The 25807-nt window shown below is 39.8% G+C and overlaps 2 protein-coding genes across 3 annotated transcripts in view; one reads left to right on the top strand and one right to left on the bottom strand.

Moving 5' to 3' along the window:
* Positions 1-1254: 1254 nt before the first annotated feature.
* On the top strand, positions 1255-8887 carry LOC102195976 (programmed cell death 1 ligand 2-like). Its single transcript, XM_005735332.1, has 10 exons — positions 1255-1319; positions 2179-2239; positions 2424-2680; positions 3042-3138; positions 3408-3674; positions 4884-4994; positions 6420-6488; positions 6637-6690; positions 6824-6950; positions 7986-8887. The coding sequence occupies exons 2-10, from the start codon at positions 2185-2187 to the stop codon at positions 8470-8472; spliced, it is 1524 nt and encodes a 507-aa protein (XP_005735389.1). The 5' UTR covers positions 1255-1319; positions 2179-2184; the 3' UTR covers positions 8473-8887.
* Positions 8888-22874: 13987 nt separating this feature from the next.
* mrrf (mitochondrial ribosome recycling factor) overlaps positions 22875-25807 on the bottom strand; it is a 24793-nt gene continuing 21860 nt past the window's right edge. For both annotated transcript variants that reach the window (XM_005735327.1, XM_005735326.1), the window contains exons 5-7: positions 25689-25780; positions 24229-24388; positions 22875-23649 (exon numbers count right to left, since the gene is read on the bottom strand). In XM_005735327.1, the coding sequence (XP_005735384.1) occupies positions 23572-23649; positions 24229-24388; positions 25689-25780 (330 nt within the window). In that variant the 3' untranslated portion in view covers positions 22875-23571. The remainder of the gene's footprint in view (positions 23650-24228; positions 24389-25688; positions 25781-25807) is intronic.

Genomic DNA, 25807 nt, shown 5'->3' with positions numbered 1-25807 from the left:
TTAAAAACTTAATCAAAGAGTTCCAGAGACACTATTAATAACTGTAGTTTTTAGAGGTGTTACGTGATAATAAACTATACTAAACACTTTTAAGGGGAATGAGTATGGCAAACACTGAGCTGAGGTTAACAAGATCATGTCTTGCTCATTACTTACCATCAACAGCGTATTACTATGATGTAGTAGAGGGGAAAACCTTAGGTACTGGCCCTGCTGGTGTTAAGTATGGAAAGGAAGGATAAAGCATTAATAAGTTACTAATAAAGTGATACTGTGCTATTAATAAGCAATTTGCAAATGATAAATATTTAACTTAGCATGCTGAAATTCAAATAGTTACATGCAGTTTAAAAAGAACATCTATGAAGACAATGAACAAAAATTACAAAGTATTATAGTATAGTATTTAATTTTTGGTGCTTCAACCCTGAGTCAAAGTATAAAAAAAAGCCAACGACATCATTGATTGATTGATCTTAACCATAACCCATGGTAGTAGTTAATTAGTTTTCTCAAGTCTTGATAACCAGAGAAATGTAACCATTAGCCATTATAAGTGGTACATTAAATAAATAAATAAATACATTTTCTAAGAAAAAAGTCCTTCTTGATTCTTTCCCCCAAGTTATAGAGTTAGGATTATGACCTTAGACCGAGAGTTCAGGTGCTGCTGCTGGAATTTTACTTATTATTTACACTAAAATATTTACACAGCCTATTTTCTTTAAGTAGAGGATATCTTTGCTAACTCTTTCATCACTAATGATGATATTGTTACGAGTTTTACCTGGATTAATATTTACAGTAAGTGGTCAAACTGGGTGATACTAAGGTAGTATAAAAAATTCCCGATAAAGGACGCCATAGTTTGGGAGTCCTGACCACATAGACAGAAACAAGTGCGTTAAAAAAAACCCACAAAAAACTAACCAGTATTAGTTTCGGACACAAGCTACAGGACTCGAATGTTGCTCAATATGTGTTTGTTGATCATTAATGTTTGAGCCACTATATTTGGAGGAGTTTACTGTCGGGAACATTTTGATCGCTTCTTTATCGGTGTGTTACAGTAATCACAAGTCAGCTTCCGTGTGAGCAGCGGAGAGTTAATTTGGAGCCGTCTAAGGTTTCCACGAAAAAACACGCCGTAATTTCATAAAGAAGTTGAGCTGAGTACAGTAAAGGAAGGAGGCGTGGCCACTTCTCCTGCCTTAACTGTTCGAAGGGACTGACGGAGGGAGTTCAGATCACATTTAGAGCTCAAGGAAGAAGGAAATAACTAATGAGAACACAGCTGGCTGTTTTTGAATGACCTACAGGTAAGAGGACATATTATTTATTTAGGACAACTCAAAAATGTATATATATATACACATATATATTTTTAACACTAGAGCAACACCATCAATAATAACAATATTAATAATGATAAAAATAATAATGTAAAGATATTCTATGTTCTGTATCTTTTTGCATGTACAAATGAGCCATTTACATTTTTTCTGTTTTTACACGGGCCATCTATTTTTGATGTTAACATTTATTTTTGTCTTTGGATTCTGTTTCGACTCATCTGATTTATCTGTGTATGCATACACGTACTCTAAAACTCCCTTACTATCACGTATCAGATAAGACTGGTTAACCAAACAGATGACAGATCTTAACAATCAGAGTTCTGCAGAACTGTAGTTGTCTTTCCAAAAATGTCTATTTATATCCTACTTACTCATCTATCAAAGTTGCTTACTGTGTAAGCAAACAAAGATGCTCTTGTACACATTTGCAGTTGCTGTTAAGTTATATTTTTTCCATAGAAGCCTGGTACAGCTACACTTCCAGATATAATGGTGTGGTGGAAAGATGTTTTATGTAGAGAGGTGGGCTGTTATATGAGGATGGTGCGGTTGAAGTGTGCTGGCATGGCTTCAGTGTCAAAACAAAAACTTCCCTGTGTTATTTTTTCCTGTTATAAAAGATAAAGAAGAGGGAAGTACTTCTTTGGAGCTGAGTCATGCTAGATTGGGATTACCATGTGATATAGTGTCACACAGCTTTTTGCCAAATTAAGAGGCAAACAAGGTCACACTGCACATCTGGTTTTCTTCGGTAAAGTGACTCATGTTTCATCACTAAAGAATCTCAGCATCTGGTAATAATCCCTTTTTTCATCCTCAGATCTCAATGGACTGGGCCCTTCTTATAGTTTTACAAGTGTTATTTCAGCCCTCTCTCTCAGGTGGGTGGTAAATACATTTTTTGGATATGTAGAAGCAAAGTCAGAACAATAACTACATATTTGACACGTGAGGCACTTACAGCTGCAGAGTGAGATTATGTAAAAAGTATAAGATGCTTGTAAACATTTTAAGACTGGAGTGTTTACCTTCATCTTGGCATTATTTTGTGTCATTTCCGTGCAGTCTTATTCACTGTTGAGGCAGAGCAAAGCATGTATACGTCAGAGTTTGGAGAAAGTGTCGTGATGGGCTGCAAGTTCAACCCTAAACCCTCCTATCCTCATCCTGACCTGAACGTGACCTGGCACTGGATCAACTCTGACTCCGTTCAGGACGTGATCCGGCTGGATAATGGCGTGCCGCGCTCGGAATCTCCAAAGTATCGGGGACGAGTGCAGCTTCTGACCGAGGAGCTGGCGGAAGGCTGGGCTAAGCTGAAGGTAATTCCTGGCACTGAGCTACTCAGACTTACATAACACATGTTGGACGGCTTACCACTTAATTCCTACTAACTTTACTCCGAGCATTAAGCTTGTTTAAACTTGCCAGCTCTTCTTCATCTTTTTAAAAATTACTCTCAACAGGTTTAAATTCCCTAGAAAGTGCCACAGGATAACTTTACTGGAACTTTACAGGGGTGTATACTCATAAAATGACTAAGTCTGTTTAATTTTTTATATTATAGTACAGAATAAAACCCTAATAAGAGAGTCAGAGGGAGGGATAGAGCTGAAAAGTTTTCCATTTTGGTTTCTTTAAGAGGGCATAACAGAGGACTCTTGTTCTTTTGTCACTTTACAGATGTCCAGTCTTAGAATCAGTGACGCCGGGAAGTACCAGTGTGTGGTTCATTCAGCGGATGGAGCCGACTATAAAACTATAGCCTTGTCTGTTGAAGGTGAGAAGTACATGTGTTGCAGTGTAGGCCTGTTACTTTTCTTTTCTGAAGATTTCACAAGCATTGTTCTGGGAATGGTCTCGTAACTGCCAAAGCGCATGGTCATTTCTGGCCAGTTAAAGTTTCACTCAAACTGAAACTGAAATAAAGACCACTATTAGTCAATTTTGTAAAAAAAAAAGAAAAGAAAAAAGAAAACAATCTTTGACAAACTCAGCACATGCTGTTATCAATCTTGTGTTACAATAGAACGTCATTTTCTTCCCTAGCATCTTATAAATCAGTGACCAAACACATTGAGAGGGCAGCAACAGGTGATGAGGTCCTGATAACCTGCCAGTCTGAGGGATACCCTAAGTCAACGGTTGAATGGCAGAATGGAAACCTGAAGACACTCAATCCCAACACCACTGCTGAATCAACACCAGACCAGATTTTTAGAATCACCAGCCAGATAAAAGTCAGCTCATCAGAAAAAAACAACTACACCTGTAAATTTACAAAAGACGGCATCTCTGCAACAATTTATATTCCAGGTAAGCGTTCGTTTCCAGTCTTGAAATGGTACATGGTATTTACATGTCCTCCTGCGTGTGCATGAGAGTTAGATGCAGCTTATAGCTGTGCCTTTGAGATCAAAAGGAGGGCTTCCTTTCAGGAAGGCATTGCAGAAGTGGATTTCTTCCAAAACAATACTCACAATATTTAACAGGAAGGGGGATGTAACATAATCCCAGCTTTTCCAGGTGGGAATCATCCAGCTGTACTGTGTGCCTCCTTTAAAAAAAAGGAGAGAAAAGGCTCCAACATTACATACTGTGCCTGTTTAACTGATCAGAAAGTGAAATAGATTTTTTTTAAACAGTCCCCAAAAGAGCAGACGACACTAAAGTTTAAGTGAAGCTCTAAATGTTCAAAGCTACCACAGGAAATATGTTCTCATAACCTGTGTTCCTGTCATCACCAACTTCCTGTTATGATTAGAATTTTGATTTGTACATGTTGGCTTTTATCCCCACCCTACATCAAACTGCAGAGACTTAGATATGTAGATATGACTCCCCCACTTTTTCCACTGCTTTCCTGGAATTCAAAGACCCTCCCATGTGTTTCTGTGAAGCCGGTGGGTGGTGTGTGTCTGGTGTGTGGATGTAGGTGCGTAGCAAATCTTCAAATGTGAGACTTTTCCGTGTCTGCATGTAGGGTGCTCATTGTTTTCACACCAATATGGAAAAAATATATATTTAATCATAACACGTATCGAAACCATTTCACTTTTAATGTGCTTTGCGTGTGTCATATTTATTTCTTTGATGAAAAACTAGCCACATTTTCCCATGCGGTATTTCCCACAGGAAGCTTTATTGTAAGTCATATTGTAATGATAAACACAAAAGGGTTTAATGATGATCCTGTTGAGGGAAATGAGAAATATATTTTAATTCATTTCTTATACATATAAAATGTTCAATGCTAGAGTAAGAGAAATGTATTTTTAATACAAGAACAAATAAATAAATACATAAAATATGTGAAAGAAGATATTTTTATGTGATCATATCTGCCATTGCACCAGCATAACGAGGCACTATAGCTGCCATAAGGTTTTGTCCTTGACCAGCAAAGGGGAAGTTTGTGGTTATATGCCTTTGGTATGTTTGGTTATTTCCAGAGCGGCTAAAATTGCTAAAGCATAGATATTACCATGAAATACTAATCCCACAATGTTTTGACTCTTTTCACAGATGAAATACCACTTAGTCCTGCAAAAAGTGATGCTGTCATCATTATACTGTGCATAGCAGTGATAGTGGCATTCGTCTCTGTCGGAGTGGTCACCTATCGACGACGAAAAGGTAACCAATCAGTCCCTCAGTTCAGCACAGACAGGAATGCTTACATATCCTGTGTCGTGCTGCAGACAGAAATGTTGGTTTCAAACAAAATGATGGGTAACAATTTAGTGAGGTGTTAAAATACCACAGATAGCAGCAGTTATCTTGAATAATGGGCTTAGATAAAAACAGTTATCTCAAACAATGGATACTTTGCAAGATATTTAAGAAACAAATTCAAAATGAAAGCCAGTCATCTTGCAAAACCTGTAATACAACATGTAGGTGATCTTAATGCAAACCTGCATTTCCCTTTGCCACAAAAACAGACAAAGTATTTAACACCTCGCTGCAAATGCTCGCTCTGGTTTCATTTTAAACATTCAGTAAAACTGCATAAAATGTGCAACGACAGAGCTGACATCGGCTAAATGATTTTAACTTTAATGCCCAAGAAAAACCAAAACTTTGTTGTTGGTCTTGTGCCAAACAGCTCACAGACAATCTGAATTCATTACTCAGCACTGCAAAACGTATCTTTCCTGTGTCAAAGGCTGCGCAGCTCTGACTGGGAAAAAAAAGAAAAGAAAACAACACATGCATACTCCCGGGAACACTGGTGACACTGTAGGTCATGTAAAAGAGGAAGCATCTGTGAACGTTTCAGGAGGTTCTTGTCCGATTTGTTCTATAATGCTTGTGATTTGAACAAAACTTTGCTGGAAATTCTTTAGCATGTGACCTGCAGTGTTTTTTTTTCTTTTTGGTGTGACCATGACTTAGCTTTTTACATTCTACTGCGTTTCGCAACTATCAGACCAGACCGGCTAGATTGTGGGAAACACCCAGTGTGGTTTTAGTTTATCTACAAGGGGAATTCAAAGCTAATTGTAAACGCATGGGTGATTTTTTCAGCACGAGTTTATATTATTGTTCACACACCTCACTCAAGTTCACTGGAAAACTTATTAAACATATTTTCACATATGAATGTGTAAAAATGACGTTTTACTTACAGATAGATCAGGGAACTGTCACACAGTTATCAGGAAGGCATGGATCTTTATTGTGGTGCTTTCAAGAGCATATGATAATATTGGACATTTTGAGGAATAATTGAAACTTCAAAGCCAAAATATTAGAATCAGAATCACAGAGACTTTATTAATCCCAGAGGGAAATTGAGTGATCATATCTGCCATTGCACCAAGCACTGATTTAAAATAAAGTGTAGAAACAGACATATCGATACAAAAATATAGAGAAATACAGAGATATAGGTATAAATATACGTACCTATTTTAGCAAATATAAGGTCAATTAAAGAATGTATAATTCAAAACAAACCAAACCCAACAACCTCCATACATTCAGTGTATCAGTGCTTAAAGATTACATCACCTGCTGTACCAGTATGTTGCATTAAAGTGCACTTTTTTGTTACAGGGTCCCACAATCACAGCACTCACAGCACCAGGAACCTCCTGGAAAGACCTGCTCCTACCGCTGCTTCCCGTGAGTTCAGTGGTTATGTTTTTATTGCTGTTTTGCTGTTGAATTTCTACACTGGTTATAAATAAAACGGAGTCCTTCAGTGTTTTTCTTTTTATCTTACTGTCCTCCGTGTTGTCATATTTCTAACAATGCTGTTCCGTCCTGTCAGGTCTGAGAAGTTATGACGACAACTATGAGAACGAGATAGCTCCTTGTAATGAAGGTAGGTAGCTTATCAAGTTGAGAAATATAGTTTACAGGATTTATGTGCCACTGAAAGATTATCTGAAAAGAACGACCTGCAGGATATTTCACATCTTCAGCAAATGACTGACTGGACTTCTTTTTGTCTCCAGGCGACGTTGAGGAAAATCTGGGGTTGAATGTGAAAACGCATTACTCAGAAAGCTTTCTCAGTGCAGAGCGAAGGAATCAATGCACCACTTTCAGTGCGGAGGAGCTGCCTCGCAGACTGCAAAACAAGTGAGTCATAAATACATGCGTCCAAAATGATTGGGAAATAGACGACTATGCATTTATCCGATATCATTTCCCGTACACGCAGCCTTAAAAAAAAAATTTGTTCTTCTTTCCAGAAAATCGCATACAATGAATCCTCTTTTCGTTTACTTGCAACCACCCAGCATTGTGCAGAGCTGTGTGTGGCGTGCTACATGAAGTCATCTCAATTAGTGTTCTATTAGGTAGTGGTCCTTGTTAGCAGTAACACCATCCTCTATGAATCTACAGTAATAGATAGCACATTTAAAAAATAATGAGGTTATTATATTTTTAGGGGTCTGAATCAGAATCAGAATACTTTATTGATCCCTGGGGGAAATTATTTTTTGTTACAGTGCTCCATTATAAACCAACATAAACCAACATTAAGACAAGACAGACAATATATACGTATATATACATACATAAGTCACTCATAAAGACAAGTTTATGGTCACAATTTACTGTGTGGACTTCAACTAAATTTGTGTTGTATATTCAGCCACAGCCTTCGATTACTTACAGATTTAACTTAATGAAACTATATAATGCTGGGTTTAAACACAGTTCCTGTGACAGCTAAAAACTTTTTATAATACACAAAAGGGAATGACCATGGCATGGCAAGGCTTTTGTTTTCTTTTTTTTGTTCCTACATTTGTGTTTGCGAACAGTACTTCTGCCTATTTAATGCTAATTTATGATAGTTGACTGACATTGTCATGGCTATCGGTTTATCCAAGGCAGCAGTTGCGAAATCAGTGAGCGAGCTTGTGAAGCTCAGCTCAAGAACATTTTTTGAATGCACTGATAGCTACAGTACATGACGATGTATCGCAGTAAAGTTTTTAAATGCAAACGTTGTTATGCAGAAGTCACTGTGAGGTAAAGTAAAAGTAATCTGTAATAAGCCCAGGATCTCGAAAAAGAACTTAAACCTCACAGCCACACCATGCTCTAAATTTGTTTGGGGTTTTGTTGACTTCACAATCTCGACTTTGCTTTTTTTATTTTCAGTGAAGGCCACCCTGTGAATCTTCCTGCTTTACTCCCGGGTGCTGGTGAGACATTTTTCCTTGAGGGACTTCCCGGAAGCGGGAAAACAACTGTAGCCCACATCCTGATCTCATCCTGGACTGAATGGCCCACAGATTCCCTTTCCAACTTCCTCGACCTCAGCGCACTTCATCTTCTCTTATATGTTGACTGCAGCTCCGTGAAAGACGACTTGTTTCAGGAGATAACAACTCAGCTTTCACTCACCAAAAATATATCAACAGAAAAGTTGAGAACTCTTTTAATCACATCTGGCAAGGCTCTGCTTTTGTTGGACAGCTACAAAGAAGGAAACCAATATTTCGATGACTCATTAAGGAAGTTTCTAAGTGAACGAACAGGTTGCAGGGTGCTGGTCACGGCCAGCCCAGGACACTGCCCCGTGCTCAGGCAAACGATTGGGAATGAAGGAGTTCGAAAGCTTCAAATACAACCTGCAAAGTACTGAGTTTAAAAATAATATTGTGACCAAAAAAACCCACTGTATATGAGTTAGATTTTTAACAAATGAGGCAAGAGTTTTGTGTTTCTGTGTGTGTGTGTGTGTGTGTGTGAGAGAGAGAGAGAGAGAGAGGCATTTAGATTTTTATAAGCCCAGATATGCTGCAGAATGTATGTACTGCATGATGATGTGTATTCAAAGTGATGCTTGGGAAGTTATAGACGTGCAACAAATTATAATTTTGTATTCTTTGTTGTCTTGTTTGTCACTTTCATTACTGTGCAATATGTTTTTTTCAAAATTCTTTTAGAGAAAGTACATCATTGTTACTGGAAAAGCTGCATAGTGAAAGCAGTGATAAGAAACTGGTGTTTGCAGAATCTATGAACGCGGCAATTAAAATCTCCTTTTTCAATACATGTAACAGTTCAGATACAGCAGTGGTTTCTGTTTTAGCTCAGTGTGTGTGCATGAAAAAGAGAAAGGTCATAGTTAAGGCATCAGCTAGACTGCAATCAAGGCAGCAACAGCTTCTCTCTGGTGTCAAGAGTAAGAGGAAGTGACACTTTGAGTGTTCCTGACAAGAGATCATTTATGCCAGTAACATTTAATTTAAAAAAAAGAAAGGGTCTTTTTTTAATTCTTTTTTTAAATTTTTGTAGGTTCTTCATTTTGTGGAAAAGCTAGCATGTTTACAAAATTTCAAATGGCATCGAGCCAGTAACTTCTCTCAGCCCTGATCTGTTGCACTGGTCGACATCATCTTTTACTAAACTCGATTGTGCGCTTTTTCGCTACGGCTGGTGACTTTACATGATCTCAAAAAGTCCTGAGTCAGCAGTAAACAGCATGTTGTTGTTGTTTCGTTTATCAAATGCACAAAAAGCGATGAACGTTTGTGTGGTAAATAGAGAAGTGAAAGAAAACATGCTTTAAATAAGAGAATGATATCCAAATAATGTGGCTTACTGTAGTTTACAGTCACACACGTGATGTGCGATTAACAGACGGGGAAATATTCCACCAAAGTAGTTTGTTGTCTTTAAGCTAATACACAACTAAAATGTGATTTTAAAAAAGGAAACTCAGCAGAGATGGGTTTGTAGAAAGCTAAAACAAGACCAAATCCCTAAAGACTCATCACATAATTTTACATGTAGGGAAGAAGGGCCTAAATCAGGGAAGCATCCAAGCAATTTGTCATTTAGCAGCCATAGTAGTTAAACCCAGTAAAAGAAAACTAAACAACGCCCCCTAAAAGAAATTTAAATTGTTGTCACAAAAAGACCTCATATGTTTGCTTTATTTCCCCATTTGGCTTTTGATTGGCTCGGTTTCCCTGACAGATTTTTTTGAGAGTCCAGGATGTACAAGAAGTGTCTAACAGATCATTACAAGTGGGATAGAAGAAGGAGAACCATCTCAACAGCACTTTATTACTTGTTGTTTTTTTTCTAAGCCAAGATGGCTAATAGCACTCCAATGCTAAGGCACGGTGGAGGCTGCATCCTGTTATGGGGCCGTTTCTCAGTAGAAGGAACTGTTGTAATGGTTGGAAATGAGAAAGAGCGCATGCAACCTAGTCAGCCATCTACTTCTCTTTCAGCACAAGACCTTTACCCCAGACAGCATCTGTTTAAAAGAAAGACTTACCCAACTCCAGGCTTTGCCCTTGTGCACTTTGACTTCAATTCTTCACCATTTTTTAAAAATACAAACTTCTGTCAGATCTGTGTGGAAAATCACACACAACTCTGGGAATACCCAGCTGTCTAACTCCTGGAGTTTATAAAAAAATTATTCTATATAACTCCCTCTTTATATCCAGTAGAATTGATTAACTGATTATTTTTGAAACAATCTGTGACTTCATGGTTTTTACTGGTCAGAATATCATCCCCTCTTTAGATTATATGCTTTTATGACAATGCAACCACTGCTAAAGATGAAAAAGTGTTTTTATGTGTGTGTGTTTTTGCATATTCTTAACGCAAACAAACTTTTTCTTTGAGAAAATGTCTCCTTTTTCATTAAGCTCACCTCACATCTCTATCATTTTTCAAACTAAGCAGTTCCACAGTAGTTTACGGTTGATTTCTAAAGCCAATTAATTTGTATACAAATTTGTTTGTGAAAAAACCCAACTTTTTTATACATTAAAATGGAAGATTATTGGATGTTTTTGAAATTTTAAAAGAAAAGGCTTAAATTAGATCAGCAAATAAGGGGGAACCAAAAAGCAACAATCCTGGAAACCTTTGCCGATGATCTGTAAAAAAATATCGATGTGGACTAATTTATTTCAATAATGCAAACCAACAAGAGCACTGTAAATTAGATGATCACAGTCCTCATTAGGCAAACATAACAGGCATAAAACAGTATTTTTTTTTTTAAATTTTATGCATGTGTTTCACTTTCACAGACAGCTCAAGTAAAGGCAGATAACAGATAATCTATACACTGTGATGTAAGGGCAAACCTTCTGTAAGAAGCTGAGGTGGGGCTGGGTGGGATCTTAGAGGCTGCTGTTCCCTGGAAAAATCTGGCACACAATCTGGAGCGCAGGCATTATCCAAGAAAACCTGCTTTAATGCAAAACCAGGGTGCAGTGTAAACTGGAAACTGGCACGTCATCAAAACACAGATCATTACTTCCAATCAGACCCTAAGAAATCCTTAAGTTGGTGAAGTCATGACTACTATGCCATGGTATCATCCTCATCATTTTCCCCCCACATGTGAGGCTGCAGATATTTAAGTCAAAGGGAAGAATCTGACTCAGAGTCATCTGAGAACAACAATTTCTGCAAAATCTGAACAGCTGAATAAGTCTAAATCTTACAATTTGCTGGTCTGCTAACTCAGCTCTGTCTCAGTCACGATACAATCTTGAAAAACATTCAAGCATGAATAAAGGGGAGGAAAAATAAAAGCCAAATGTATTTAAGAATACATTTGTAATGTTTGCAGAGCTCTGTGTGCAAACTCAGCAGTTTGCACACAGAGCTCTGCAAACGTTTTGGTTCTTCTTCCAGCTTTCATTATTGACTGATCTCTGTGTAAAACTGAGACTAAAACCGGACGCACCCTGACACACTCAACACGCTCAATGTAAAGAGCAACTTGGCAGCCTGCATGTGTTGTACTGGGTACATTTATGATTCACTTAAATATTTTCCTCCCAAAATTTAGTGATGTGAAAGGGAAAACACGACATACGCAATAAATCTGTTTACGTGCCTTTCAGTCACAAACTTGTTCATGAACTTCTTCGGCAAAGCCAGACAGCAGACAGTAAGGTGGTTTTGTGGGCTGCAGATAGGAAAACGCAACATCCAGAACGCAGGAGGGAGAGAACTCGAATAAAACTTTCGCTTTAATTGGCGATTAAATAAATTCAAAAACACAAAGTCCAAAAACCTCCGATATAATCAAACACTATGAGTCAGACAGGGTAACTCTGTACAACAGAAATGGACCCAAAGCAGATGACATGTCGAAGAAGAAAGGGAGGACTGTTTTATTTATAGCCTATACTTACAACTCGATGGGAACAAGAAACAATCCGACAATCAGAAGGTCAGAAATGAAACAAGGCACCAGTGAAAACTTTTATAAAACAAAACAGGAAGCAATCCAAAATATATCGACTAAACACACAGACAACAGAAAGGAAACAAACTAATCGAGTGGGAAGGTAAGTAAGTAAGTAACATTTATTTATATAGCACATTTCACACTGGAACTCTTTCCCATGTTGCTTGTCTGTGTTTATTGTGCTATGGTGTGTTGATATCTGTGCATTCCTGTATTAGCCTTTTGTGTTACATATTTCGATGTTTTTTTTCCTCGCTACCTAGCCTTCATGTCTCCCCAATATGATGTTTGTGTATTGTATGTACGGTCAGCAAGGTCTGTCATCTTGGTTGTGGGCAAAAGACCTGCAACTGACAAATAAAGTCTATCTCTCTCTCTCTCACACATATAAAAATCACAAAGTGCTTCACAATAAAATCAGAAATACAAATAAAATAATATAAAACAGTGAAAAAATTAATTAAAAGCTTGTTTGTTTATAAATGTCTTTGGCTGCTTTTTAAAGGAGTCAGTGGAGTCTAGACAGTGTAAAGACAACAGCAGGGAGTTCCACAGCCTCTGTGCCAGTGCCTGAAAAGTCCGACCCCCACGTGTTTTAAACCTAGTACGCAGGACCACCAGTAACCTCTGACCCGACGACCTAAGTGCTCGGGATGAAGCATGAGGTTTCAGCAGGTCAGAGACATACTGGGGAGCTTCACCGTGCAGAGCTCTAAAAGTTACAACTAAAATCTTGAAATGAATCCTAAAATTTACAGGCAACCAATGAAGAGAAGCCAAAACTGGAGTAATGTGTGACCTCTTGTTTGTGCCAGTTAAAAGTCTTGCTGCGGCATCCTGTACAGACTGAAGGAGATCCAGAGCTGATTTGTTAAGACAAGTAAAAAGACCGTTACAATAATCCAAACGAGAAGAGATAAAAGCATGAATAATCATCTCAAGTTCTGCCTTTGACACCAGTAGTCTGAGTTTAGAAATGTTTCTTAGATGATAAAAAACAGTTCAAGTTGTTTAGAGTGTTTCTCAAGAGACATTGAACTATCAAATATAACACCTACGTTTCTGAGACTCGACTGAAATGAAGGGTCTAAAAAACTGATATGCTGCTTAATTTCTGAGAGCATGTGATCAGGTGCAAGAATCAAGGTCTCTGTTTTATCTGCATTTAACTGGAGGAAATTGTCATTTAACCATTGTTTGATTTCTGACAGACAATTATTTAAACACGACAATTTATAAAACAGAAGTTTTGAAAGAACAGTATAATATAATATAATAAGAAATAAAGTCAAAACAGAAAGCGAAATGTTATACATGACTGAGTCTCAAATGATAAAGCCAAAAGCAGGAAGTTATAATGACCAAAAAAAACCAAAACACAGCACTAAAGAAACAGAAACCAACCTTACCATAAACCACAAAAATAACAAATCCCAGGGACCATCACAGACAGGAGGCTTTTTCTTTAAAGCCAAAAGAGGGTTTTACCCTGGCAGTGAGCAACAGAAAATCTGCCCTGAAAGGAGAAATATCAGTCCCTCGTAACCACGAACACAAATCCAAATAAATGCCACATTTACTTGAGATCAGAGAAATAGATAAGAAAGGCAATAAATATGACTAGACTGAACAGCAAAGCCACCCACGATTATTACACATTATCAGATTTTATTGCCTTGTTCTGATCAGCAGCTGCCTGTAAATGATCTAAAACAACTTCCCCCAAACTCTAAATTGCTAAAGCAGAATCTGCTTATTCGGGGGTTTTTGGTAAGCCTCGGCTTTTCTGCTCTTCGCAGCAAATTCAAAAATGGATCATTTTTTTAGTTTAATCATCGCGCCTTTACTTTGTTCACTGGAACTGCTGGAAATTTCATTACATTTGTCTCTGACAGGGCTTCATCATTTGGGATTGAGTGAAGAGGAGGGAAAAACACTTACTGCCATGAAAGAGTCAGGAGCTGAAATAACCTTTTTTTCTGAATCATTACATTTTAGTGCACACACACACACACACACACACACACACACACACACACACACACACACACACACACACACACACAGTCATCAAAAAAAATCCATCAATCCTCATTCTTCTACATTAGACACATAACAGACCGCATAATCGAAGCAGTTTGACCACATTTTCAGAAACATCAGGACTCAGCTTCATTTAGTCAAAAATGTCTCTTCCATAGCTTCCACATTTTAGTATCTTCTTATTCTTAGGAAAACCCAAATTTACGGGAAGCACCAAATGTGTTGCGATATTTTGGAGATGGTTACAGACAGAAGAGAAGCGGTTAATGATGCAAGAGGGGCTTCTTCTTTGTGTTAACATAATTTCACCACCCTCAGCTCTCGCCAGAAAACCATTTGCCAAAGAAACAAAAGCTGAGCTCATACGTGCTCTCTCTCAGCTACAAGCCTGCGCCTACATCAGAAGCCTCATGTATTTCATGGCTTTAAGTCTGGGTGACGTCTGGGTTTATAAAGCTAAGCGGTGAGTGTAAACCAAAGCTAAGTACTTACTGGGAATTTACTTTTCAGAGATTTCTGTTCATTTAATCGGTGTTTACAAGCATGTTGGTCCAGCCATTAAAGCCTACTTACTGTGGGATCCATCGTTGCCTGCTGTGGTTATAAAAAGTCATTAAAATGTTTGTAAAAAATGTAAAAAAAAAAGAAAAGAAAAAAGAAACCAAGATAAATCATTTCAGAACTTTTTCCACATTCAATGTGTCCTATAAGCTATACAATCCTGTTATAAAACAAACCAACATCTCTTAGTTTACTTTCCAGTAGGAGTTTCCAGACGTTAACTTAGTTGCAGCAAAATCCATCATCTGCGTAAGCATCAAAGGGATCAGTTGGAACACAAAAGAATTTCCAAGACATGAGATGGGTCACGGAAAACAAAGACGACGGTCATCAGTAAGTGAAGAAAACAGGGACAATATGGCACATTACATAAAAACTGGAAAGCCCCTCCAAAACTGGTGAAAAGAAAAGAAGAAAGCTGGTGAGGGAGGCTTCCAAGAGGCCTGCAGCAACATTAGAGAAGTAGCAGGGTCATGTACTATATGTGACAACAAGCTCCATATTCTGTATATACGTGAGCCTGGGGGAGTTGGGTTGCAAGATGGAAGCTTTTTCTTATAGAGGAAAAACATCCATTTAGGCTCAATTTTGCAGCAAGTCACTAAAAAGCGTGTGATCTGATGAGCCCAAACATCTGCTGAACAAGGTAGTGACTATTCTTCTTTAGCTAGAACAGAGGCATCTGCTAGAAAGCTGAAATAGAAGATAAATTTCACCTTTCAGCACACCACCACTACACATGCACCCACGGAAAAACAAAAATGGCTGAACCAGAAGATGATTAAAGCTAAATTTTGCTCTACAAGGGCCTGATATCCACTTACAAGGACATTATGCTCCCACTGTTTTATCGAAATTTAAAACAAATGTCCTCATATGTGGATCTCACTTTTGTCAAAAACAAAAATCTGGTAATTCTTTGTTTTTACATTCATCAGGTCCCAATCAGAACAAATACCAAAGAGAAATTAAAAATGCATGCCGTAAAAGAGTTCAGGTCTTAGGAGGTTAAGGGTGTCCGTATTTATTTACCAACCAGGTAAAGGATTTCAGTTTTCAGCTGTATTAAGTTACAGGTCACGATAAAGGTGGAAAAAGTTCTGAACTTACTGATCTTGGCCTCACTTTTTATGCACACACACAAAAACAGACACTTTCTTTAGCCACTGTACACGAGGGTCCCACTAGATGGTGCAATTGCACTTCTCATGCAGGCTCACAGTGAGAGCTGTGGACTTGGTCTGCTACTCAATCCATGAAATTTGATTTACTTGTGTGGCTAATCTGGATTTCAAAAAAAGAAAACATTAACAAAAGCAAGCAATATTTGCTGTGATTCTCTCATTGGGAAGGATTTCATAGCTTCCTTTCTTCTGTCTTATCTTCAAGGTGATTTATCCCCTAAGAAACCCTGATGTCTGCCAAAAACCTGCCTAAACTGAATCAATTAAAGTCACTGATCAAACTGTTGTCACTGTAAATGTAATGGTCCTGTACTGAACTTCATTTAACAAGGAAAAGAGTACATAAAATATCAAAACAGTGGCCAAAAGAGCGCGTAAATATTACAGTACAACTATTAGACATCTGGTTTTATGCCTTTTTGTTCTAATTGAAAAAAACTTCTTTGAAATCAACGTAAATCTATTGATAAGCGATCAATCACTCGCCAGTAACAGTAAAGATCCACTTTGTCCAGTTGTCCCAGAAAATTCTCATCACCCATTCAAAAAAACCCAAACCTTGCCCTGAAACCAAACTCAGCCGCTCTACGCTCCACATCACAACAGACCCACAAGTCGCACACACGCAAAACGAGAGTTAACCCCCATCAAAAAGAACGATCTCCTTCATGTGTGCCCCCCTCCCGCACTTCCTCCCTCAGTGTCAACCTCTCAGACCGACAAAGCTTCATCATTTGGTAATTAATATTCTAGGAAAGAGGGGAGCATCAGGAAACAATTATTCAATAATGTATGAATGTAAATGCACACTCCCTCCACACAAAAACACACACATATGCACAAGGGCATATACATCACTGTGATCGACTCTTCCTCTATTCCAAGATCAGATTACCTTCATACATTTAATACAACTGGAGTGAAAGCAATGAATGTGCTGGCTTGCACACAAACGCTCAGAGATTCAGCTGTGATGGGTGTTCTCGTGCAAAAATCCAACGTGGAGCACCGCGGTTTTAGCTCTCGCGAGCTGATCGGCTTTGTTTGCGAACGTGCATCTTCGTTTATCACATTAAAGCACCAGAAAATTAAAAAAAGTCAGTGTACTCCGAGGTCAGCACGGTGCGTTCACTCAGACTGAGTATTTTAAATATCAATGCAAACACTGTGAGGAGGTTATAGAATTAAAATCTCCTTTAAAAGTTTCTCGTGACAATATATTACATGCATGCAGCTCATGAAAGGAATTGATATGAAACACCCCCACGACAGCACATAGCAGCTAGTTATGGGAACGCACAATACACTACTACAGCTTATGCAAGGTTCTGGACAGCAGGGAAGACCAAAGAGCAGATACAAAAAAATGTATTGAAAACAAATAATTTAGAAATAGTCTTGAAGTGGTTTGACGCTGCATTTTATCACAAAAACATATCTCTTTTAAATAGTAGATTCAGTAAAAGATGAGCTTGGAGAACAGTGAAAGGGGTCAACCAGGACACCAGAGCTCAAGTATCAAATTTCTTGGCAGTTAAATTGGCACTGTGGGTTCAGTCTCATTGCAAATAGGTCACAGGTTTGATCGAGATGTCAGATTTTAAGCCCTGGACGGTTAACCTAAATGTACAAGGTCACTTGAGGGATTATTTTTTGCTTAGATTACAGTAGTGGACAGTGACAGGAACGATGGAGCCACGTGTGAGTACCCCTCTTTGATGTGCCAAAAAGCTTAAAAAAAAAAAAAAGAAAGAAAAGAAAGAAATGAAGATGCCACTGGGGTTGTTGAGGTCAATTCTGAATCCTCACTGGAGTCTGGTCACACAACTCCAGTTAATATCCACACACTCTCTGTGCTGGCACTGACCCAGTCTGTTTGGTAATTGGGATCAGATGAGTGGCAGCTAAAGCGAAGCGACCAGGGTTCCTCCAGGACCCGCGGTAACCTGGAAGCATTTATTTTATGGAAAAGATGTTTAGTTAAAGTGCAGCGCAGCAGCCTACAGCCCGGCCCCTCTAATGACCCTCCAGCTCTCTTGCCCAGGCCTGGAGACAGAGCCCTGTGATGGATATGACTGGCGAAACAGGCGTGCACACACACACACGCACACATATGCTTCCAACACTGCGCTATGTGATGGATATGACTGGTGAAAGCTCTGAACACTGCTTCCTGAGTCCTTCACTTCCTTCCTCGCAGGCCTCGGTCAGCCAAGCTGAGCCAGGTTTCACTAGACTAGGGCTGGATTGAGTTGCAGATTAACAGGCTTCCTGTCCAGTCCGTTGGCTGCGTTCATCTGCTTTCCTACAGGTCACTTTTATTGATGACCGAGCAGTGACGTTATTGAGGATGAATGGGTCTCTTCAGGATGGATGAAATGCTGGAGACTGGCCGGGAGTGTGGAGAAAACAGTGTTACCAGCATCAACACTTACACTTTTCCTTTTATCAGCTATTGTCCCTTATCATGAGGATTTACAGAGTACAAACTGGGTTACATTTAGGTCATCGGTAAAATAAAGGCTAAATGTTTTGCAGTTCATTGCAACAGGATTTTTCACTTCTTAAAAATGTCTTAAAGGTGCTGAAAAAATGATAAAATGTAACTTAATGGTCTTAATGACAGATGACCTACTAAAATAGAGCCTTTTCCAAAGGATATTTTACCTGCTGTGGATATAGTACAATATATACAATATAATATTGTTGTACCACAGGTGGCTCTATTAATCTTTAGATTTGAAAATGGAAGAAAAAAAGAGGAAAAAATTATTTGTTATAACAACATTGCTCAAAAAGAATTTTTGTCATGCTTTCTATTAAATAAACTGATATATCTAGAAACCAAGTCCATTGCCATTCCCTCCACCATCTCATCACTCCAAGCCTCCAGCACCACCCACCCCACACCTCTCATCCTCTCTCCTTCCCTCTCTCCTGCTGGCAGCCGTTGATTACTCTCGTCTCCTGGGGGAAGGCTTAAACTCCTCAGAGATAGTAATATCGAGGGCACTACTGGCTAGTCACTTCAGATCAGGGCGGGGGGAGGAAATGGCGACGGACATAAAGCTAAATATATAATTCCTCCCATGCCGGTAATCACGATGTCCAGACGATTTGAAATGACAGTTTAACCACTTTAGACTGAGGCACGCTTTGTTCAGATTTGAGAACCGGGAGGTGTGTGTGCGCGCAAGTGTGTGCGCGCTGGAACGTCTGGTTGGTCCCTGTGATGGTTGGGGAGCCTCTTCGCGGGTGTAGTAGCTATCCAAAGAGGCCCCGTGTGGTCCTCTCTAAACGCACCGAGGGGGTGGGGCGGCGGCCGCTCCATTGAGTTAAAATGGCTCGCAGACCAGACAGGAGCAATTCTGTGAATGACTGACGTGCCAACAGCTCCGGAAGGAAACACTCTCACTACCCAGTATTGGTTTACGTGATTATTAGGATATCCAGCTTCCTCCTAAAATGGTCGATCATTTCCCTGTTAGAGGCAGCAAGAGCGCCCACCTGGATTAAGCCTGAACGTGGTCCACATGCCACCAGGCGCAACCAGGCCTCACGCCACGCAGCCCACCAATTAGACACATAAATATTAATAGGCTAATCTGCGCGGATTCTTTTCCTCAGAGCCTGTTAGTACATCCCTGAAAGGGTCAGAGACACTCTAATTCATTTAAATTTTAAGTTCAATTTGCATATGCAGAGATTTTTTTTCCTTCCAAACAGGCTCTCGTTTCCCCCATCATCACATCGCAAGAGGAGCCTGCATTTTGTATTCATACACTGATTGGATCCTTGATGAGATCTTCAGGGTGGCTTCTCACACTCTGGTGCTCTTCACACTCCAGAGGAGATGAGAAGAGGGAGAGGGGAGAAGGAGGAGATGAGAGGTGTGTATGTGGGATCAATCCAATTCTGACTACGTTGAAGTGGTCCGCTCCGTCATCGCCCAACTCCACGTCCTCCTCTTCGGTTTCAGCTGCAGCAGGAGCGCCGCGGCTCGGGCTATAATCAGAGGCGGCACAGAAGGAAGAGAGCAGGCAGAGAGCCTCCATATAATATAGACTCCTGCTCCTTTTTCGAGACATACACGGGGTACACAGCATAACAGAATTCATATTACGCTATTGTCACCAGATTCCCTCAACGTGTATGAATAATGCAGGAGACAAATCTGCATGAAAGGTGAGAGAGAAAGAGCACGAGTGTGAGCGCAGGCGAGTCCACACCCAAGCATTTCACATGCACTTTTCAGTCACGCATGCTGGCTTAGTTTTACTTGCACTATATGTCCATGCCCAAATGCATTTTAATGCTTCAGGTCCATTTTCCTGTGATTAAATTAATTGTGTGTTTGGGCAACGAGTTTTGCCAAACGCGGTTGACCTAAAGCTCTGGGCCTGAACACTTCCTGTGCAGACAGAGAGAGGACGGAAGCTGCTGTTCTCGTGCTACGACACCAGAATATATATGTTTTTAAAAACAACCTGAAAGTTTCCCTGCTAATAAACACTTTGAGCACTAAAATGCACTTTTAGTTAATTTACCGTACAGCGTTTTTTCTTTAGCCTCTCTAGGTCTGATGGTACCTGTTCTTCAGGGATGCTACTATCACAACTAATTGAGTGTCATAGAAAATAACAGCCAAGAATATTTGATAAATAGGCTGATCTTACTAAACCTCGTAAACACTTCACATGTATAAGCCAATGCTGAAGTCTTCACAGCAGCAAGGGTCTACACTTGGCAGCCATTTTGAAATGCTTTTGGGCACTTACCTAGGTAGTTAATTTGAAGCACTATCTTAATAAACATTGATTTCATTGGTCACATAGATGCTTTATGTTCAGTCAAATATCACAAAGATGCTCAAAAACATTGAGCATTTTGAGACTAGTTTTTTCCCTCTTGCTAGTTAAACTTATATCAGCATTTCTGCTGAAATTCTGTCAGAGTTCAGGGTTTTTTTTTATGTCATCACTCAATCTTATATACTGTATGTGTAAATACATGAAACTGTTAGTTAGACACAGTGAATAACTAATACAGAAGCTAACTAACATTAAAAAAAGTTGCGATTATGCTAAAAGTATAGCTAGCAGCTAAACTTTTAGCTAACAATATATTAAAACTAATTCAGTAAATATAGTGAATACCTGCTGAAATACATAGACACTGGCTAAGATTATATCTAATTTTTTTAAAAAGCAATTTAAATAGCAGAAAAAAAGAAACATCATTAAAATTGTTAGCCTGCAGTACAAACCTTTCAACCTTTCATTCTTTACAGAGGAATTCATGAAAGCTAGTTTCCACCGCTGAAAAAAAGATAATTTTGCCATCTGTAAGTCAAAAACTCAACTTACATACCAACTAAAACTTAGATTGAAATAATACATCAAAAATTAAACTTTGCGTGGCAAAGGTTTGCTTGTTTCTTTTTTTAATATAGAAACAATGCTTCCATTGGTTAAAGCAGTAAGCTAATACTTGTGGACAGCAGAGACGTTTAACAAACAGCACTCGAGAGACTTACAGTAGTATAGATCCAATTATCAGTTTGAATATGAGCAGCCTGGTTTTAGTCCATCAACAGGGCTGTTAGGGTGCAACAGTTGCAAATAGCTTAGCACCTACAGGCTAACTGTATGTTAGCAAACTTCACATTTTCTACTTATATCAGTCATAAAGGTTGTTCATGGATTTTAACTCCTCTGCTGTAGAAATTATTCTTATTTCAGTTGGTTTTGGTCCTTGTTCTTGAAAACCTGGTTTTAATAGTCAACACTTTTTATTTCAGTAAAATGACATTTTTATAAAGGGCGTTGTGAGTAAAAGCAGTGATTTTTGGGTGTGTGTCTGGTTATCTTTTCCTCTGCACACCAGCCTGGGATAAAAGCCTCGGCTATCAAATCAAACGTTTACTGAACTAATTTAGACTTGTATATTTTTGTGAGGGATCGCCAAAGGACACACCAAAGACACAAAGACAAACCTCCGCCGCTCTCGCTCGCACACGAGCGCAGTCTCAAGCACATGCACGCATGTCAAAAGGCGGTGCTAGTAGTAGTAGTAAACATTTGAAAGGAACAGGGGTAATTCACTTGATAAATGTCAACCAAAATGAAGCTATCAGCTGAAAGCAATTTCCTTGTGCTTGCCTGTGTTCTGCGCCAGGAACTTGGGAGATTTTCACCCCTCCATCGATCATGAAGCCTCTGTTTTAGGCCAAGGTACACAATGCCCTCAAATTGCTGACATATGGACCTAGAATCACCACAAAAACCTGCCATTTCCACCCCACCCCTCCTCTGTCCCAACCCAGCCACTCCTCTGCTAAACTCTTGTTTATCCAGTGACTCTGGACTGTTTAGGCCATTAAAGAAAAGCCATTGAAGGAGACAGAGCAAATATAATAACATAAAAAAGTCACAACCTCTAACCAGAAACACAGCGTGGCTACCAAATACCAAAGAGAAATGTGGTTTGTTACGGTTTCTCAATTCATTTTTAATAAGTCTGAAGGCACTCTGATTAAAATGTAACTAGCTGATGCAAAATTGGAGCTCTGTGGTCTCCAATCAACTGTGTAGCTGTAGGACCAAGTGTGTGGGCAAACTTAAAATAAAACCTGTCTGACTTGTGGGCCGCCTGTGACCAGTAGCGGAAGAAGCAAAACAAATCACGATAAAGACGATGACACCGACCACATAATGGCTGTAAACAGCACATACATGAAAGCAGGGTTTGTGTGTGTGAGTGTCGCTGGGTTTCTCATTCAAACATATGTTGGTTTCAACAGCTATTGCGCTACAGTTCCTGAGTGCAGCTATTTCAAGGCAAAGGCCAAGTGCACAACATTAAAAGCCTTCTCCTAATGGACAATTGTGGTGCCAGGGCCTAGGGGTCTGTGCGCAGGAAAAGTCCATTATCACTCCAACTAATGGAGGAGGGAGCGACTTCAAACATAAAGTGGAGAAAATGAAAAGAAAACAAGAGAGAACAAGATGACGCACATGGTACAAAGCAGCGTTTCTTTAATGGACTCCATCAATAACGTTACGTTCCCAACTTTATTGTGTTTAAAAAAGAGAGTAGCCATATTATCAATCCTCAACATGGACAGAAATTAAAGCCCCCCTTCCCCCCCCCCTCAAGTGCATTTTTAACAGACTTGGAATCAATGTGAAACAAATGTTTGGCACCATCTTAATGGCATCTGTTCGGTCGACTCCTACGTCTCTGGAACAAACTCGCTCTCGCTCTTGCCACCAAGACAAACCCGCAGCCAGTTTACATTGAGACGGGTGCGCTTGCTTTTATATAAACAGACAGGCCCTGTGGCAAAGGGTTTGATTAGGAGGAGGCCCACAAATCCCATTAAAAGTCCATTCGTTGCTTTCTCGCTGTTTGTTTGAAGACAGGAAGAGTAACAAGGGAGGAGGGAGGTGACGGGTAGTCTGTTGTCGTTTTTGTACCAGTTTTTGTTTATGCAGATATCACGACGCAGCAAAAAAAAAAAGAAAAAGAAAAAGAAGAAGGTGGTCTTACCCAGTGATGTGGGCAGGAACAAGAGCCCAAGATGTGGTTTGAACAAAAACTACCTCCCCAACATGATCCAGTCACTGTCTATTAACAAGATGAAAAAAAGAAGGATATGTTGCTGCTTTTCAGTGTGTCCTCTGTTTCACAGTGACACAAATAACAAGTTCCACAGTCAGCCTAACAGCTCCTTGGTCTTGGCTGCAAGCTGCTTGTCGATGTCTGCTGCAATGTTGTCTGCCATCTGCTGAATCTGTGTAGGCAGAGAGAGGGGAGGAAAAAAAACAAAAGTAATGAAAGTTAACGCTTCAGAGAGCAGAGGTCTAATAAGAGGTGGCGTGAAACAGCTCCAGAAAAGGATGAGCGGAGGTGAGCTCCATTCGGGTGGAGGCTAGTTTCTCATTTTGAATGTAGTTTTCAAATAAAGAAAATACGATCAATAGTTAACTTATCAGTGAAGTGGACTCACTACACTTTTCCTTATTTTCTGTAATATGTGCTCTTATGACAGTGCATGCTGATCAAGCTCAAAGAGAGCTGACATCCTATGGTCGTCTCACCAGCTCCTGCTGGTCAAACCTGTTTGCAAGGGGCAGCCAATCAGGCAAATGTTTCTTAAAGTGGGAGGAGCTAAACCTCGGAGCAACACATTTCTGATGAGTTTTTCAAATATATTTTCTTAGAGTTTTGTGCAGCACAACGAAAGTGACTTCTGGTCGTGCTGCATTCAGGGAAACATATCTGACAGAGGAAAAACTATTTGATCCTTTCCTCACCTCAAGCTATACTTTTTTTTTTTTTTTAAAATCTCAGGGAATCCCTCGTCTCCTACCTGTTTTTCTACGAGTCGTACTGTGTCTTCTGAGTGTGCTTCCTTTGCTTTTTTGACCTGTGTGACAGCATTAGAGCGCACTCTCCTCAGTGAGTCTTTAGCCTTGTTGCCGAGCTGTTTGGCTACCTTGGCCAGGTTCTCCCTGTGCTCCCGAGTCACTCTGCAGGGAAACAGGAAAAATGTCAGAAATGAGAGGCAAAACAAAAAAACGAGAGTACAAAAAAATATAGAATTCAAAGTTACAGGGGAAAAAAAGGGAGATGGTCTAAATACTGAAATGAGACTTCTTGCTGCATGCCAGCAGCTTTGACATCACTTTTGGCGTATGCTGCCATCTGCAAGCACAAACCGCCTGTTATGCATCTGTATTTACCATGTTTATTTAAGACGAGATGAAGTCTAATACCAGCTCGGTTTGACCGCATTTAAGCACGAGCTAGGAAGTAATTACTGTGTTTCGTAGAGTACGGTAAGAAGGTTTTATTAAAAATATCCTGGAAACGACAACATTTCAGTAAGAGACACTAACAAGCAGTCACAACTTTGTGTGGCACGAGCAAATACACTCTGAAAAACAAAATAATGAAAACTAAGGTCCTCACTTGTGCAGATGGGGACGCTAAGTGCTTATAAGCATGACGTCTGATCCTCTTAGCTCTGACTTGCAGCAACCACCAAACAATCTTCCTCAGACCTTAGAGCAGAGCCGAAACATCCGTCATCCTAACAACTTTGCATTCGCTCTGCATTTGTTAATCACTTAGAAAGTCCTACTTCCCATTTCACTCTCCCTCTTTGTCCTTAATTGGCTTTTTTTCCCCTTGTTTTTTGCCTCAGGGACTATTTGCAAACAATCCAAGTGCGCCGTCTATTTACTGCAAACAATACGGCCTAATTACCGATTCCAGGGCCAATCAAGAAGCGCCTTCTCTTTGGAAATGCAAATGTAGGCTTGGAGCGTGCCGAGACTGATTGCAGGGGGAAAAGCAGTCTGACTCTCGTGTCCTTCCTCTGCCAGAATAACACCTGCTGCTCCATGCGCACACACACTCATGATAATGCATGCACATAACCACAAGACAGCATTCATGCACTGAGACGCACGTGCACGTGTGTATATGTAAAAAAACATACTTTATATACACAGGCAGAGCGGTTTAGTGAGTGAGTGACTGATTGTTTTGTGTCGGGTTGTTTGATTTGGCCGGGGGAAAGAGAAAGAGACTGGCCCAACCCTCACGTCGTCACACCGGGGGTCTCTATACATCTACAGGCAAAAGTCAATAAACCTGTCAGTTTAGAGCACGGAGACGAGTGGAGGAGGAAAATAGAGGAATACCAAAAGAAAAATAAAGGTGAAAGAGAAAAAAAGAAGTGAAAGACGGAAAGTGCTAAAGGGAGCAAAAATGTTTTCTGGCCTCCGGCGTGTTTGTCTGCGAGTGCGTCAAAGAGAGACTCACTTGGGAACGGGCACCTTGATGATCGTCCCGTCCACCTCTGGGTTTAAGTTTATGCTGCTCTCTCTGAGGGCACGGGTGGCCGCTGCTGTAGCCTGGGGACACACACACACACACACACA

The sequence above is a fragment of the Pundamilia nyererei genome, unplaced genomic scaffold, assembly GCF_000239375.1.
Source record: "Pundamilia nyererei isolate P.nyererei 1_Seehausen unplaced genomic scaffold, PunNye1.0 scaffold00063, whole genome shotgun sequence".
NCBI classification, from domain to species: Eukaryota; Metazoa; Chordata; class Actinopteri; order Cichliformes; family Cichlidae; genus Pundamilia; species Pundamilia nyererei.
The sequence above is the reverse complement of the archived record's forward strand: the minus strand, read 5'-3'. Positions and strand labels throughout refer to the sequence as shown.

What these genes read in the sequence shown, in the direction of transcription:
- LOC102195976 (XM_005735332.1), top strand. Translation starts at nt 2,185, where the DNA reads ATGGACTGGGCCCTTCTTATAGTTTTACAAGTGTTATTTCAGCCCTCT. An exon ending in TATAGCCTTGTCTGTTGAAG is followed by an intron (nt 3,139 to 3,407) that starts GTGAGAAGTACA and finishes TTTCTTCCCTAG; the next exon opens with CATCTTATAAATCAGTGACC. An exon ending in TGCAACAATTTATATTCCAG is followed by an intron (nt 3,675 to 4,883) that starts GTAAGCGTTCGT and finishes CTCTTTTCACAG; the next exon opens with ATGAAATACCACTTAGTCCT.